The sequence below is a fragment of the Podarcis raffonei genome, chromosome 12 (genome assembly GCF_027172205.1).
Source record: "Podarcis raffonei isolate rPodRaf1 chromosome 12, rPodRaf1.pri, whole genome shotgun sequence".
Lineage (NCBI taxonomy): Eukaryota > Metazoa > Chordata > Lepidosauria > Squamata > Lacertidae > Podarcis > Podarcis raffonei.
The window spans coordinates 142,115-156,955 of NC_070613.1; the positions used below are offsets into that span (position 1 = coordinate 142,115).

General features: G+C 52.0%; 1 protein-coding gene and 1 long non-coding RNA gene across 4 annotated transcripts; both read right to left on the reverse strand.

Moving 5' to 3' along the window:
* Positions 1-3,238: 3,238 nt before the first annotated feature.
* On the reverse strand, positions 3,239-14,694 carry ABCB8 (ATP binding cassette subfamily B member 8). 3 transcript variants are annotated; one of them, XM_053409753.1, is made up of 16 exons: positions 14,470-14,693; positions 12,973-13,279; positions 12,510-12,659; positions 11,521-11,615; positions 11,264-11,369; positions 10,945-11,106; positions 10,328-10,413; positions 9,951-10,048; positions 9,492-9,597; positions 9,344-9,377; positions 8,984-9,120; positions 8,135-8,229; positions 7,407-7,540; positions 6,361-6,508; positions 4,793-5,043; positions 3,239-3,579 (listed from the first exon to the last, which is right to left on the reverse strand). In XM_053409753.1, exons 1-16 carry the CDS (start codon positions 14,604-14,606, stop codon positions 3,499-3,501), a joined length of 2,127 nt encoding a protein of 708 aa, XP_053265728.1. In that variant the 5' UTR covers positions 14,607-14,693; the 3' UTR covers positions 3,239-3,498. The 3 variants fall into 3 exon arrangements, with proteins under 3 accessions (XP_053265728.1, XP_053265729.1, XP_053265730.1); XM_053409754.1 differs by lacking the exon at positions 12,510-12,659 and having other exon boundaries at positions 14,470-14,694; XM_053409755.1 differs by lacking the exons at positions 8,984-9,120; positions 9,344-9,377 and having other exon boundaries at positions 14,470-14,694.
* On the reverse strand, positions 5,701-6,354 carry LOC128424041 (uncharacterized). Its single transcript, XR_008332914.1, has 2 exons — positions 6,065-6,354; positions 5,701-6,029 (listed from the first exon to the last, which is right to left on the reverse strand). It is a non-coding gene; the product is annotated as an uncharacterized LOC128424041 (long non-coding RNA).
* Positions 14,695-14,841: the final 147 nt, after the last annotated feature.

Below are 14,841 nucleotides of genomic sequence, written 5' to 3' on the forward strand. Positions count from 1 at the left end.
CCGCCCCCGCCGCGGTGCACGACGGGACTTGGAGTCCTGCCCCGGAGGGAGCGCGGCGCCCGGAGGCGGCTGACCCGGAGCCCCGAGGAGTCCGGCCTGCAGAGGCCAAGGCCGGCCAGGGAGCCGGGATCTTCCGCTGGCTGCTCGCCGCTGGGAGAGGAATTGGGAGGTCGGGAGGTCTTTGTGGTTGTTGAGTCGTTTGGATGTCTGATGCACCCCAGGCAGTGTGGTTGCTGACCCGGAGCCAGACATCCTGGAGAGGGAAGTCAAATGGGCCTTGGAAAGCATTGCTAATAACAAGGCCAGTGGAAGTGATGGTATTCCAGCTGAACTATTTATAATTGTAAAAGATGATGCTGTTAAGGTGCTACACTCAATATGCCAGCAAGTTTGGAAAACTCAGCAGTGGCCAGAGGATTGGAGAAGATCAGTCTACATCCCAGTCCCAAAGAAGGGCAGTGCCAAAGAATGCTCCAACTACCGCACAATTGCGCTCATTTCACACGCTAGCAAGGTTATGCTTAAAATTCTACAAGGCAGGCTTAAGCAGTATGTGGACCGAGAACTCCCAGAAGTGCAAGCTGGATTTCGAAGGGGCAGAGGAACCAGAGACCAAATTGCAAACATGCGCTGGATTATGGAGAAAGCTAGAGAGTTCCAGAAAGACATCTACTTCTACTTCATTGACTATGCAAAAGCCTTTGACTGTGTCGACCACAGCAAACTATGGCAAGTTCTTAAAAAAATGGGAGTGCCTGATCACCTCATCTGTCTCCTAAGAAATCTCTATGTGGGACAAGAAGCTACAGTTAGAACTGGATATGGAACAACTGATTGGTTCAAAATTGGGAAAGGAGTACGGCAAGGCTGTATATTGTCTCCCTGCTTATTTAACTTATATGCAGAATTCATCATGCGAAAGGCTGGGCTGGATGAATCCCAAGCCGGAATTAAGATCGCTGGAAGAAATATCAACAACCTCAGATATGCAGATGACACAACTTTGATGGCAGAAAGTGAGGAAGAATTAAACCTTTTATTGAGGGTGAAAGAGGAGAGCGCAAAATATGGTCTGAAGCTCAACATCAAAAAAACGAAGATCATGGCCACTGGTCCCATCACCTCCTGGCAAATATAAGGGGAAGAAATGGAGGCAGTGAGAGATTTTACTTTCTTGGGCTCCCTGATCACTGCAGATGGTGACTGCAGTCACGAAATTAATAGACGCCTGCTTCTTGGGAGAAAAGCAATGACAAACCTAGACAGCATCTTAAAAAGCAGAGACATCACCTTGCCAACAAAGGTCCGTATAGTTAAAGCCATGGTTTTCCCAGTAGTGATGTATGGAAGTGAGAACTGGACCATCAAGAAAGCTGATCGCCAAAGAATTGATGCTTTTGAATTCTGGTGCTGGAGGAGACTCTTGAGAGTCCCATGGACTGCAAGAAGATCAAACGCATCCATTCTTAAGGAAATCAGCCCTGAGTGCTCACTAGAAGGACATATCGTGAAGCTGAGGCTCCAAGACTTTGGCCACCTCATGAGAAGAGAAGACTCCCTGGAAAAGACCCTGATGTTGGGAAAGATGGAGGGCACAAGAAGGGGACGGCAGAGGATGAGATGGTGGGACAGTGTTCTCAAAGCTACCAGCATGAGTCTGACCAAACTGTGGGAGGCAGTGGAAGACAGGAGTGCCTGGCGTGCTCTGGTCCAGGGGGTCACAAAGAGGCAGACACGACTAAACAACAACAACAACAATGTTCATAAGTGTACCAACCAAGCACGTACATAGATCAGCACAGGAAGACCAACCTGGAACCATTTTGATTCCCAAGCTGAGCAAATGTTTTCCCTACAAGGTCAAAGTGGGAAACCTCCCCATTGTCTCTTTCCTCACAAATCTTGTCTTAAGAGCACATTTAAAATACAAATAGGGTGTGAGCCTGTGACCTGGCCCAGGAACTAAGTATTTATCATTACAAAAGACTGGCCAGGCTTCCCAGGCAATCCAACCAAGTAACCTGCCAGACAGGAGATGAACAATGACAGAAGAAAATCATTCAAATTTCTGTTTTAGACCCGCCTTTTCTGTGATGTATGTATGATGCTTCTGGGGGTGGTCTTGATCTACAGGGTGGCAATTTCAAAAGTCCATATAAGGCCTTGCGCACCATTGTTCTGGGTTCCTCCTCCTTTCCTGTGTGTGAGAGGAGCCCCCTGTTGCAACAGCTTTAATAAAGATCAGGCTTACGAGCTGCTTTGCTTCTCAATATTCTCTGCTTGGTCTCTGTTATTTTCTCCTACCGATAGGGAACCTAAAAAAGGACTCTATATGGGCTCTTGGATACCCCGTAAGAGAAAAGGGCAATTTTTGTTTACAACACCGCCCGGCCCGGCTGGACACGGAGGTCTCTGGAGCCCCTTCCCGCAAGAAGACAGAGGCCAGAAAGGCTTCCAAGCCGGTCTCAGGGAAAGTCTCCCTCCGGAGCAGGACATCTGCCCCCCAAGCGCTTGCCGCCTTCCTGGATGGACACCACCAAGAAGAGCCATTGTTAGGAGTTTCTTCAACCTGCACTAGGAATGGGGGTCTTCCCACAGCTGCCATCCTTCTCTTGTGATCTCGTGTGCTCACTGACACAAGAACGGGAGAATAGCCTGCCAGATCAGGCCAATGGCCCCTCTTGTCCAATAGCCTCTTCTCCCAGTGGCCAACTGGGTGCCTGTGGAAAACCAGCGAGCTGAACAGGAGCCCCAGACCCTCTCCCCTCCTGGGGTTTCCACCAGCTGGGATTCAGAAGCCATCCTGGCCAGGAGCCTTCAAATGGACATGAACTTGCCCAAAGCCACCCAAGTTGGTGGCTACCACTGCCTCCTGGAGGAACGAGTTCCATGGTTTAAGTATGTGCTGTGTGAAGAAGGACATTCTTCTATTTCCTGAATTTCCCAAAATTCAGCTCCACTGCATGCCCACAGGTTCTAGTGCAATGAGAGAAGGGGGAACACGGATCCATTCTCCATGCCGTGCAAAATTTTATCAACTTCTACCACGTCCCTTCTCACTCGCTTGTTCTCTAAGCTAAAAAGTCCCCAATGCTGCAACCCAGCAGCCGCAGGAAAGCATGAAGAGCGGCCGACCAGGGGCCTGGATGCCTCCTCATCCTGAATCAGTGCTTGGAGGCTGGACGAGGCCTCATAAAGCCAAAGTTTCGAGGCAGCTAAAAACACTTCAGACACACCATCCAAATGCAAAAATACTGTATTTGAAAAACAAGTTTAAATTACATAAAGCTCTGTTCAGTGCTGGAACTCAGGCAGAGTTGGGGGAGGGTATTTTATAACACTAGGCAGATTCCAGGGCAACAGGCTCCTGACTTGGCCCTCTGCACCCCTGCAAACCAATTCTGGGACCGCATCAGAATCCAAATAAGCTCCGGAGTGAAATGGGGGCAGATCAGGCAGTAATACTTCCTCGAGGGCAACAAAACAAGCTTTCCTGCTTCAGACTCCATCTTTGGTTTGGCGTCGGATCAACTCTGCATAGATGCCACCCTTCCGTAGTAGATCCGTGTGTGTCCCGGACTGGAAGGAGAGAAACAGGGAGATCAGGAAACAAGAGCAGCACTTTCCAGTCCCCCAAAGTCAACAGAAGTGCCAAGAGCTGCATAGAGCCTACCAGTCAATACGACACAAGCACCGTTCTCCTACAAAGAATAAGAGGAGCTTAGATTGGCCCCTTCTATCATGTCCTCTAGCATGAAAGTCAAGAGTTTTTTGTTACACCAAGCATTTAGTGCATTTTAATCTTGCCCATTCTGCCTCTGTTTCATTATGAGTTGTTTTAATCCTCACTTATTTAACTGTAGTAATATTTAAATTGCTGTAAATGCCTTCAGGCAGAAAAGCGGTATATAAATGTTTCTGTAAATGAACCGGGATGAACAGCATGAAACTGCTGTTTTAGAATTTATTAGCAAATTTTATTCTATTTCTTTAGGGCTCAATCAGTTTCCACTCCCAATAGGTGCTGCTTTGGTACAGCAAACTTGAGAAAGATCTGCAGGTCTGAAGGCTTATTCTGTTGTTGTTTTTGTATACACCTGAATGTTGAACAAAACTGTCACAGAACTTCCGTACACCTTGCCCTTCACTTTTGGCAAACATTGTTATTCTCGATAACTATGTATGTGTACCTACAGTAGCACACACTCACACTTAGCAGGGACAGGAAAGGCCTCTCTCAACGGCCTGAGTTGCTGCCAGGCAAAGGAGACCGCAGTAGGACAGATGGCGCAGTGCCGGCTTAAAGTGCAGGTGCCAGAAGGGGGCAGCAAACTAACAAAGTGGGTTTCCCAGGAAGGGGATGGGGCCAGAGTTCAGCTTCCTGGTCTGCTGAGAGGTGAGCAACTGCAGTCCTCCTCCATCCGGCAGCATAAAGCTTAAAGTGCACACTGTGGAAGGAGCTGCACACCTGGCTACAGAGTTTCATACTCTGTGCCACTTGTTTAGGCTGGTGTTGAGTGAAGGTGAAGAAGTTTGCATTCTGCTATTAACATCCTGCAGCAATGAGTTCCAGAATAACTGGTAAGATAATTATCTATTAACCTTTGTAAGCCCAGAGAAATCAATGGGTTTAGGAATGCCCAGCTGCACTGGTGTGGGGCCCAAGGATGCTGAAATCCACAAAGTGCCCCCAAATCCAGTTCTCATTAGCAGGCCCCCCTTTTGTTCTTTCCCAAGCTGGGAGAGGCCCCAAGTCAAGGCTGCCTGCCGCCTTCCTCCCCTGCTGCCTCACCTCAGCCACGTGACCCTTTGACAGCACCACAATGAGGTCTGCATCCTTCACCGTGCTGAGACGATGGGCAATGACCAGCACGGTGCGGCCGGCCACTGCCCGGTCCAGGGCTTCTTGCACCACGTGCTCCGACTCCGCATCCAGGGCGCTCGTGGCCTCATCCAATATCAGCACTTTGGGGTTCTTGATGAGGGCCCGGGCAATGGCCACTCGCTGCTTCTGCCCACCAGACAAGGTCACCCCACGCTCGCCTGGGAAGGGAGAGAGAACGCAGAGGGGAGAGATGAAGGGGAAGCAGACAGCCAGTACAACCAAGCGTGTCCTCTTGATGTGGTCCCTCTGTTTTCCTCTCCACAGTCCACTCCCCTGGAGCTGGCGCGGCACAAGACAGGGAGGGGGGCATACAGAAGTGCCCCTTTCCATCCCATAGGAGGTTGCAGCATCAAGGGAAAACCTCGTGGCCAAGGCCTGAATCTGGCACCAAGTGACACCAAATCTGGCAGTCAGAAATCTACAGAGATGAAAATAATTGCCACAAAATAGCCCCAGAATGTGTTGCACTGAGGATGCCACTTCCAATATCTCTACCTCGACCTCTAGAGGTGTTCGTGAACCCACTTAGAGCAGGAACCAGTCATTTAGCTGAACTTTAAAAAAACATGGAAAAAAGCACAAAAAATCTGCCTTGTGCCGAGGCTGGAAGGGAACTGCAGCCTGAGATCAGGAAAAAAAAAAGATGCGAGGAGGAGTAGGAGGAGTTTGTGGAACAACCAGGAGAGGTTGCCAGGTTTAAGAGGATCCAGATCAGGACTCTTGCCCCACTCCACAAACATTTTCTCAAAACCTTAATGTCCACCCTATGGTGGAAGCTGGCAAGTAGATCTGTCAATCAGGGAGAGAGTAGAATATTTTAACTGCCATCAGTTTAAGAGCCAGACAGGAACTGCCTGTGGGTTAGACAGGAACCTGGGATTAGAGAGAGGGACTTTCTGTCTGTCTGGGTGGAAAGGTGTCTCTGGCTATTTGAATAGACTCAGAAAGGTCTGTCTGTCAGAGTGAATGGGCTTTCAGATACAGATAGGGATTGTCTGTGGGCAGAGAAGGTTCTGTCTACCAAGGGGAAGGTTAGGATTCCAGAAGGGGCTAGGAGTATTTTCCAGGTAATGTAAGACAACAGCCGTCCTACAAATAATTTAACTGTCCAGTGACAGATTTGCAGCATGAAATTATGGAAGATCTTAAATATATTTGTAAAGAGCGTTTGTTTGAAACAAAGTGTTGTGCCTTTCAGAAATGTAACCACAAAGCTAGAACCTTACTGAGTGTAAACCAATAAAAGTTCTAGTTTTGTTCTGAGAGTGTCTAATCCTTACTTAGCTCCTTTGAGTGAGGATTAAGTGGTCACTGACTCCCCTTTTCCTAATTGTAGTAGGTTCCTACCACAAACCGTTAACGTGATACCTCTGCTGTGGGAAGGCAGGGAGAGATTTGTCTAACAACACACCTCTAGTCGCAGTCACGTTACCCAGCCTGCCTGCCACCCACCCCACCCCTTTGCTTTGACTCACCCACAACAGTGTTGTAGCCGTCTGGGAAGCTGCGGATGAATTCATCCGCATTGGCAAGGCGAGCAGCGGCGTAGATCTCGGCATCCGATGCGCATGGCTTGCCGAAGCGGATGTTCTCCATTATGCTTGTGCTGAACAGCACAGGCTCCTGGGGCAGGAGGAGGAGAAGGAGTGAGGCCTCAAGACGCAGGGAGAAGCTTGAGCCCAAGGAAAACATCTCCCACAACTGCTGCTGTTGTCGCCTCAGCAAAAACACCAGCCGCTCCTACCTCTCCCTAGAAGTTCTTCCAGTGAGATCATTCATGTTCTTACTCCAGCCCAAGACATCTTCTTTAAGACCACCAGCACTGCCTTGCTGCAGGGGGCTGGTGGTGGATGCGGCCAGCTACTCCCATCTCTCCCATGACCACCAGCTGGTCCAGAGAGCCCCTAAGCAGACTGCGCATCAGAGGCAGCCATCCCCACCACATGCTGGTAGCTGCTGCTGAGCAGGGAGTAGCCCCACAGCTTTCAATCCTTGTTGTTGTTCTTTTAATATGCTTTTATTATCTATACCATGTTTTCTATTCAGTTTCTGCATCCTGATATTCTCTGAATGCAGAATTTCACTCTGGTATGCTCTGAATGCACAGTTGTCTATAAATTATGAAATGCAATGAATAAATAAATCTTCAGCTATCAGAATCAACAGTCAAAGTAAAACCTATCCTATGAAAAAGAAACCAACTCTTTAAAAAAAAGATCTAGGTTGGTGGCCACCACACCAGCCAGTGACACTCAATTCCATACATCAATTCCATGCCACTTAAAGAAAGAATCTCTTTCTTATGATTCTCTGCTAATCAGGTTCACTGTTCTAGTGGTTTGGAAAAAAGAAAGCTACTTCCTCTCGCCGTGATCTGTGACTGCATGCAGCATCCCCTTCTGTTTGCCTTCTTTTTTCATCTTAGGAAAATACTCCACTGCTTTCAGTCTTCTGCAGGCGATTTCTCTACTCCACGCCACTCTTCTGCCACCAGTACCTCCACTCCACCCACATTTCTCACCTGGTTAATGAAGCCAATGATTTCCCCACGGAGCCAGGTGGGATCCAGAGTGCAGATATCACGGCCATCCAGAAAGATTGCGCCCTCCGTGGGCTCATAGAACCGCTCCAAAAGGGCTGCCACAGTAGACTTCCCTGGGCAGAAGAAAGAGAAGTCACCAAATGCTCCTTCCCCAGGCCATGCAGAGCGCGCGCCACACACACACACACACACACACACACACACACACACACACAGAGAGAGAGAGAGCTGGCACTTGAGGGCAGGAATAGGAAGACTACCATGAGACCAGGATCTGACACTATTCAGTCAGGATCAGCAGAAGAGGTTAGCGAGGTGTTTGGCCATTACTCAAATGAAACACCACATGGTGAACGAGTTGTCAAGTTTTCATAAAACACAGGGCACAGATGGACCCATCTGGGAATGTGAAATTCAACCAAGTGTGGGGTTTAGCAAAGGAACAATCCAATGAGCAAATCAAAGGTGGGCAATGTGGGAGGAGGAAGCATCTCACAAAGGGATTTACAACCGGAAAGGAGTCGTGATTATGGTGTAACCAAATGGCTAGTTCCATCTTAGGTGATATTAAGAGCTCACTGATCGAGATCTCGGGAGGAGACCCAAAGACACAGACACACTCTACCATTCCAGCAGGCAGGGAAGTCTAAACGTGGTAAAGCCTTTGCTGACCTGGCCCTGCTGAGGGAAAAGAGAGAGACTCTCACCTCCTCCAGACGGCCCCACAATAGCCACTGTCTTGTTAGCAGGGATGGTGAGGGAAAAGTTTTGCAGGACCTTGGCGCCTAGCCGGGTGGGATAGCTGGGAAGAGAAGAAAGAGATCAGGCCTTGAGGTGGACCAGCCCTATGGTTAGCCCAGAGACTGGCTGATCCCACTGGCATTCAAGGACACAAAGAGATGAGGGAAGGGTTGGCGCAGGAGCCAATCCCAGAGGAGGGAGGGTTCACCAGGGCAACCGAGCGGGACCCTTGAGGTGGTGGAGCCGGGAGAAAGGAGAGCAGAAGGGGGGGACTGTGCACAGGAAGGGCTGAGCATATTGCAGGAGCAGATGATCTCATCTCACCACTGCAGTGCCTCATATCTGGCAAAGGAGTTTGCTCCCTGAGAATCTTTTGCTCCATGAAAAATATTAGCAAGCTGCTTGCTTGTGTGGCTGCAGAGGTAAGCCTGGTAACATCTGAACAATGCCTGGTAAGCTTCAGAAGGGATTTTTTAAGTGACTGGGAGGAGTCTGAGGAATCAGGCCAAAGGGGGCCCATCTACTCAAGCATCCTGTTCTCACAGTGGCCCACCAGAGGCGTGTGAGGAACTCTCAAGCAGGACCTGAGCACAAGAGCCCTCTCCCCTCCTGCGGTTTCCAGCACCTGGGATTCAGAAGCATCCTGCCTCCAACCATTGAGCTTTTACAAAATAAACAAGATGCCTGGAATGACAAGGGAAAAACAAGTCTGTCTGTGTACTATAGATTTTGTGCTGTCTTTTTCCAGCCCTGTGCACAAGAGCACATCCGCTCCTGAGAGGTCTGCTGACCCCCCTCCTACAGCCGGGTCTCACCTGAAGGAGACATCATGGAACTCAATGCGCCCGCTCAGCATGCTGCAGGCAAGCTGCTCTTTCTCACAGACCGCGGTCTCTGGTGGAAAAGTCATGTATTCAAACACGCGGGCCCCAGCGCTCATTCCCCGCACCACCTGGAGGAGATCAACAGCCACAGGTTGCGAGGAGAAGGCTTCTCGGGGAACCCAGTCCCCTCCATGCTCAGCTGCCAGGAGCATGGCGGACTTGGCCACATTCACATGAACTACTCCACCACCTTTCACAAAGCTTGGGTGCATTTTAGCTTGTGTCCAGTTATTGTGGGGAAGGAGGAGGCCCCCGTATGCCCTCCACACCCTGCAGCCTCCCCCCACGTACCTGCCCAAACAGGATGGACATGCTGGCCAGGGACCTAGAGGAACACAATTAGGGAGTTTGTCAGGGCAAAGGACGGAACACATGGCAGGGGGGGTGGGGAGTCTCTGACCAGGCACTGGGGCACACGGGAGGCCTGCTAGGGCATTACCTTTGCACAGTCTGCGAGGACACCAAGAAGGACATGAGGTCACCCGGTGTCATCTCTTCCCCAGCCAGGAGGGTGCCACCTACAAAGATGGTACCTAGCACGATACCTGGGGGAGAAAACAAGATGGCAACAGGTGAAGGTGGTGGGATGGTTCAGGCAGCCTCTGCCCACTTGGTGCTCTCCAGATATTCTGAGTACAAATCCCACCAGTCCCAGCCATCTGGAGGGCACCAGGTTAGCAAAAGCTGTGTTAGGGAAACTTATAAAAAGGGGGGGAGGGGGAGTGCATTTTTATCGAGGGGGCAACCGCGTGTTCTCAGAACATATGAGGTTTAAAGTGCATTTGCTCCAGCAACCAGCATGCTGTCCCAGAAAGGGCAGAGCAACAGAGAGAACCGCAGCGTCACAATGAAGTCACAGCCCAAAGATTCATCAGTGCCCCCCCCAAGCACCACTCACAGTTCAGGGCCACGTTGGAGAGCCCCTGGAAGAAGGCAATGCCCAGCCCCAGCTTCATGTTGAGGTGACTAGCTTGGTCCACCTCTGCTCCATACTGCCTGCAAGGGACAGAGAAAGCAGCTCAGGCCAGCAGTTTCGGGAGAAGACTGGAAGACCTGCAGAGTGCCAGCAGAAGAGGACTGAAGAAGTTATGGGATGGCTATATGCCCCACTCAGGGCTCTCACACAGAAGGAAAGGGAGCAACTAGCTGATCTGCCTTCCCCACCTTGGGGTGGGAGTAGGGAGGACTACCAACATATTAGGTTCCCCTCAGGGATTTTGAGGGAGTGGTGATCTTGAAGCTGGCCACTTCCAGTCCAGGAGAGGAGGGACTCACTGGAGCTCTTTGGGTTCCATGGCGAAGGCCCGCACCGTCCGGACGTTGCCCAAAGCCTCACTGGCCACTGCTGTGGCCTTGGCCACCTGCAGACAAGAAAGAAGCAGAAGTCACTGTGGGGTCAGCAAGCTCCAGGGGCAAACCTGGAGGATCCTGGCTTGGCTAACTCTGGGAATCAGTTCCAGTCAGATGCACTGTAAGGAAAGGACACTTTACAAAGGAATGTACTTTAAAAATGGGAGGGAGGGAGGGAGGGAAAGGGAGGAGCTACTCCAGAAAAGAACCCATGACAATGTGGGGCAGGCAGGATGATTTGCTGACATGGGGAGAGCAGAACTCTCTCGTTTGCAAACAACCGCCATAGCTCCAGTCTGCCACTCTGAGGTTGGTAGATGGGGTGGGGGCGGGCAGCACACAAAAGCAGCTCATTCACCTAGAGTAATTGGCTGAATCCAGCAAAAAAGAAGCAACGACATAAAGCAGAATTCTAGAAAGTCGTGATGGAGAATAAAGGAGCTCAGTCACAGACCAGAAAGTATGGGGGGGCTTGCGGGGGTTTTCAATGGCCTGGGTGGGGCTTCAGTACCCACACTGCACACTGGCAGAGCCTCTCTTACCTGTTCTTGGGCTTTGCGTGAAAGCCTGCGCAGAGAGCCACCAACGTAGGCCCCGGCCCCCACCAAAAGGGGCATCACCACCACCAGCATTCCCGTCAGCTTGGGTGAGATCAAGTAGAGCGTCACAAAGCAGCCCACAGTCTGGGTGAGGCTGCGCAAGCCCTAAGGAGAGAGAAACATGCCATTAAGGAAAGAGCTCTCGGACCCACATCAGACTCACCTCCCCATGGAAAACACCCCATGCATTACTCAAGTCCCCCCCCCCCAACCCCGTCCCGGGAAATCCAAGCCCAGCTTTGAACCAGCCCAGTCCCCACACCTGAGAGATGACAAGCTTGAAGGAGGACTTGAACTCCTGGATGTCCGCGGTCAGGCGATTCACCAGCTGCCCCGTCTGGTTGGCATCAAAGAAGGCCACCTCCTGCCTTAGGGAAGAGGGCGGCAAGTCACTCCACTTCTCTTATTTTGAAGAGCTCAAGCCCCTGGATGTATCTCAAGTTCCACCCTTCTCTCTCTCTCTCTCTCTCTCTCCCACCCACCCCACAGCAACCCTTCCCCCACCCCCAGGCCAGTTACCTGAGGAAGGAAGAAAAAAGCTGCTTGCGCATCCTATTGGCCACCTTCTCCCCAATCCAGGAGAGAAGCAGGATATACCCAAAGGTCATCAACCCCTGAAAAATTGAAGAAGGGGGTGGGAAGAGATGCACAACATCACTGGAGTGCAAAACCAAGACAAATGATTTTTAACACGCTATAGCTGTTAATTAGCTGTTAGTGTTTAAAGAGCTAAACGACTCAGGCCCCAAATATCTGAAAGACAGCCGACTTCCCTACTGACCCTTCTGGGTGCAGAGATCCAGAGAGGGATCCCCCAACCTCAGAGGATTGAGGGGGGTGGCAAGGAGGAGAATGCCTTCTTTGTGACAGCCCCTAAACTGTGAAACCACGTTCCCCCAGAGGTGTGTCTGGTACCTTCATCATACAGCTTCTGGCAAATGCTGAAGACACACCTCTTTACCCTGGATTTTGACTTTGAGGTGAATATTCTTAGGACCCACCTCCTTTGGTGATTGTAAAATGTTTTAAACTGTTTTAATGTGTTTTATGATACAACCTGCCCTGGGACATTAGGGTGAAGGGTGAGAGAATGAATGAATGAAATTAAACAGCTTGACCGGTGTCAGACTATCTGTGTTGTGTCTATGGGGGTTTCTTGTGAATGGTTCTCTGCCCTTTGACTTGCCAAGTCAAAATTAACATACATCTAAGTTCTAATTATCACTACCTGCACCTTTTGCATCTCACTGTCACTCAGCTCTTACCTTATACTTTATCCCTTAAATACCTGCTAGGATTTCGCTTCATGTATGTGAAGAAGAGGGCTTGAGTCCATGAAAACCTATGCACAATGTGCTAGTCTCTAAGGTGCCACAAGACTCCTGGTTGTTTATATGCACATCAGTCCCCTCATCTCCTCCCCACACAAATCCACCCTGAGGACCCCAACTGCACTTGAGCTTGGGGCCAAACAGCCGCTTCCCAGAAAGATCCTCTCTAGCACCCACCTGGAGGCCATAGACGCTCAACAGACGCAAGGCGGGTCGACGCGCCACACGGAGATAATCGGCCACACGCATGTGCTGCGCTACCACATTCACCATCTTGCCCAACAGCAGTGGGATCTGGATGTTGAGCATTGCGGCTCCCAAGGCAAACTGAAGGCAGGGGGGGAAGCAAGGTGAGGAAAGTCAGCTGGACTCAGAAATGTCACACTGCACAATTTGTGCCTCAGGTTATTTCACCCTCTAGTCCAAACTGTCAGGCTGGGGTTTTCTGCTCCTTCCCACATGACACCCCTTTCTTTGGGCTTCGTTTCCTTCTGACTTTGTCAGCCTTTGCACAGGTGGGCTTGTTGGTCTGGGCACGTGTGCACACCCTGAAAAGTTTGACCACACCCTTCCCCATCATTTGCATGGGACACAACTGGCCACCCCCCCCATCAATGGGAGAAGAGGAAGGGGCTCTCACCAAGACTGCTGCGATCAGTGCCAGCAGCTGTGGGCGCAGGAACTTCCAGAATATGGCCCAGTTAAAGTCTGGCTCCTTCTCCACAGGTGGGGGGACACACACCACCTCAATCCTTTGGACCTCCTGGCAGAAGGCCCGCCTGAAGCCCGCCCCCAGGCCCAACAAGGCTGGCCCTGCCAAGAAGGCAGCCACCCGGCCCAGTGGGAGGAGGCTGCGGGGCAAGAGCAGCAGCATGGCTGGGAATGGCTTGGCCAAGCGGTTGGGAGCCCGCAGGAAGCATGAGAACCTGGCATGGTTGCCCGAGTACCTGCGAGGAGAGGAGGAAAAGAAAGCCAATCATCTCAATTCAGGTCAATGGCTGAAGAAGACACTGCTAGGTAGGGCTTTGGACTGACAAGAGCAGTTTGCTTCCAAAGACCGCACGATCCCCTGAATGCCATAGAGATCAGAAAAATGTAATTCTAATCACTCCACAAGTTATTGTTATTAACTGAGAAAATGAAGCTGAGGGGTCATTGGCACAACTCACCCCAGGACACTTAGGGAATCCCTGGCAAGACCATTGCTCTCCATCCCCAGGACCACACTTTCTCCTCAAGAGAGGTGGCCTAGCTGAGTCCACCAAACCGGGGACTACAAGGGCAGGGAAAGTCAGACTGGTTCACAAAGGCCTTTGGGTTGGATGTAGGAACCCCGGATGCAACCCCCTTATTCAGCCTCAGTGAAGCTGCTTTCTGCCTCTCATTTGTTAACTGGAAGTGACAGCAGCTGCAGGTCCATTCAGCAGGAAGCCAATCTCACAGAAAAAGCCTCCTGCTGAACCAGATTGTCTTTGCTCAGGAAACAAGTTTCTCTGCGGAAGCCTGCCTGCGGCATGTCCTTTTCTCTGCTTTGGGGGCCTGCACCTGGACCAGGATGGCTTTGTTAGGCCTAGACGGCCCCTAGCCAGGAAGACGCCAGATGGGAAGCCCTCCTCCATTTGCCACCCGGAGATCTTAGCTGGAAGCAAAGGCTAAATATTCAACCAGGAGACAAGTATCTTTCTATTCTGCCAGGCTTTTTCAGGAAGAAGGGGGGGGGGTGTTGGTGTGTTTTGATTTCTTTAGCTTCGTGTTCACTGCAATTCTCTTTTCAATGTTTTTACACGTCTGAAACTGTGAATAGCTCTTGCACCTGCCAAGGGCCTCTGGGAGGAGCTAGTGGGGAAGGTGGGGGGCTCTGCCAAGGCGCCTTGCTGGGGACTGCTGGCTCCTCGCTTCGCGCATGTGCGGGGCTGCTTGGCGGAGGGGGGCCGCTTGCTGTCTCCCCGCCCCCTTTGGGAACCTGCGCCTCCCGCGGGCCGGACGCCCTCGGTCCCGGGGGGGGGGGGCAGCGGACTTCACTCGCCGGCGCGCTGCGCGGGAGGCCGAGGCGGCGCCGGAGGAAGGCACCCAGCCCCGCCCCCCAAGGCGGCTCCGGCGCAGCGCTCCCGGCCTGCCCCGCGCGGGCGACGGTTACCTGGCAACGAGCAAGGCCCGGCAGGGCCCTCTCTGGGCCGCCCGCCCCGGGGCCCGCCAGCAGCAGTAGGACGCGCCGCCGCGGCCCCCGGAGAGCCGCCCCGGCCGCGGGAGCTGCAGCAGCAGCCGCGCCAACATGGCGGGAGCGGGCGCCGCGTCCCTGTCCGCCCTCTCCTCACAGGAGCCCCAGTGCGGCCGCCATCTTGGAACCGCCGCCAACGACGCCGGCCCACAATGCCCCGCGCGAGAGAGAGAGGGGGCGGGGCCAGGAGGAGCCGCGCGGCTTGTCCCCGCCTCCTGCCCCGAGAAGCGGCGCCGCCGCGGGGAGAGAGAGCCATGCCCGCCCCCCGCCCAGGCCCAGGCCCGCCCGGGA

What these genes read in the sequence shown, in the direction of transcription:
- ABCB8 (XM_053409753.1), bottom strand. Translation starts at nt 14,606, where the DNA reads ATGTTGGCGCGGCTGCTGCTGCAGCTCCCGCGGCCGGGGCGGCTCTCC. An exon ending in CGGGCCTTGCTCGTTGCCAG is followed by an intron (nt 13,280 to 14,469) that starts GTAACCGTCGCC and finishes CTCTCCTCGCAG; the next exon opens with GTACTCGGGCAACCATGCCA. An exon ending in TCCTCGCAGACTGTGCAAAG is followed by an intron (nt 9,378 to 9,491) that starts GTAATGCCCTAG and finishes GTGTTCCTCTAG; the next exon opens with GTCCCTGGCCAGCATGTCCA.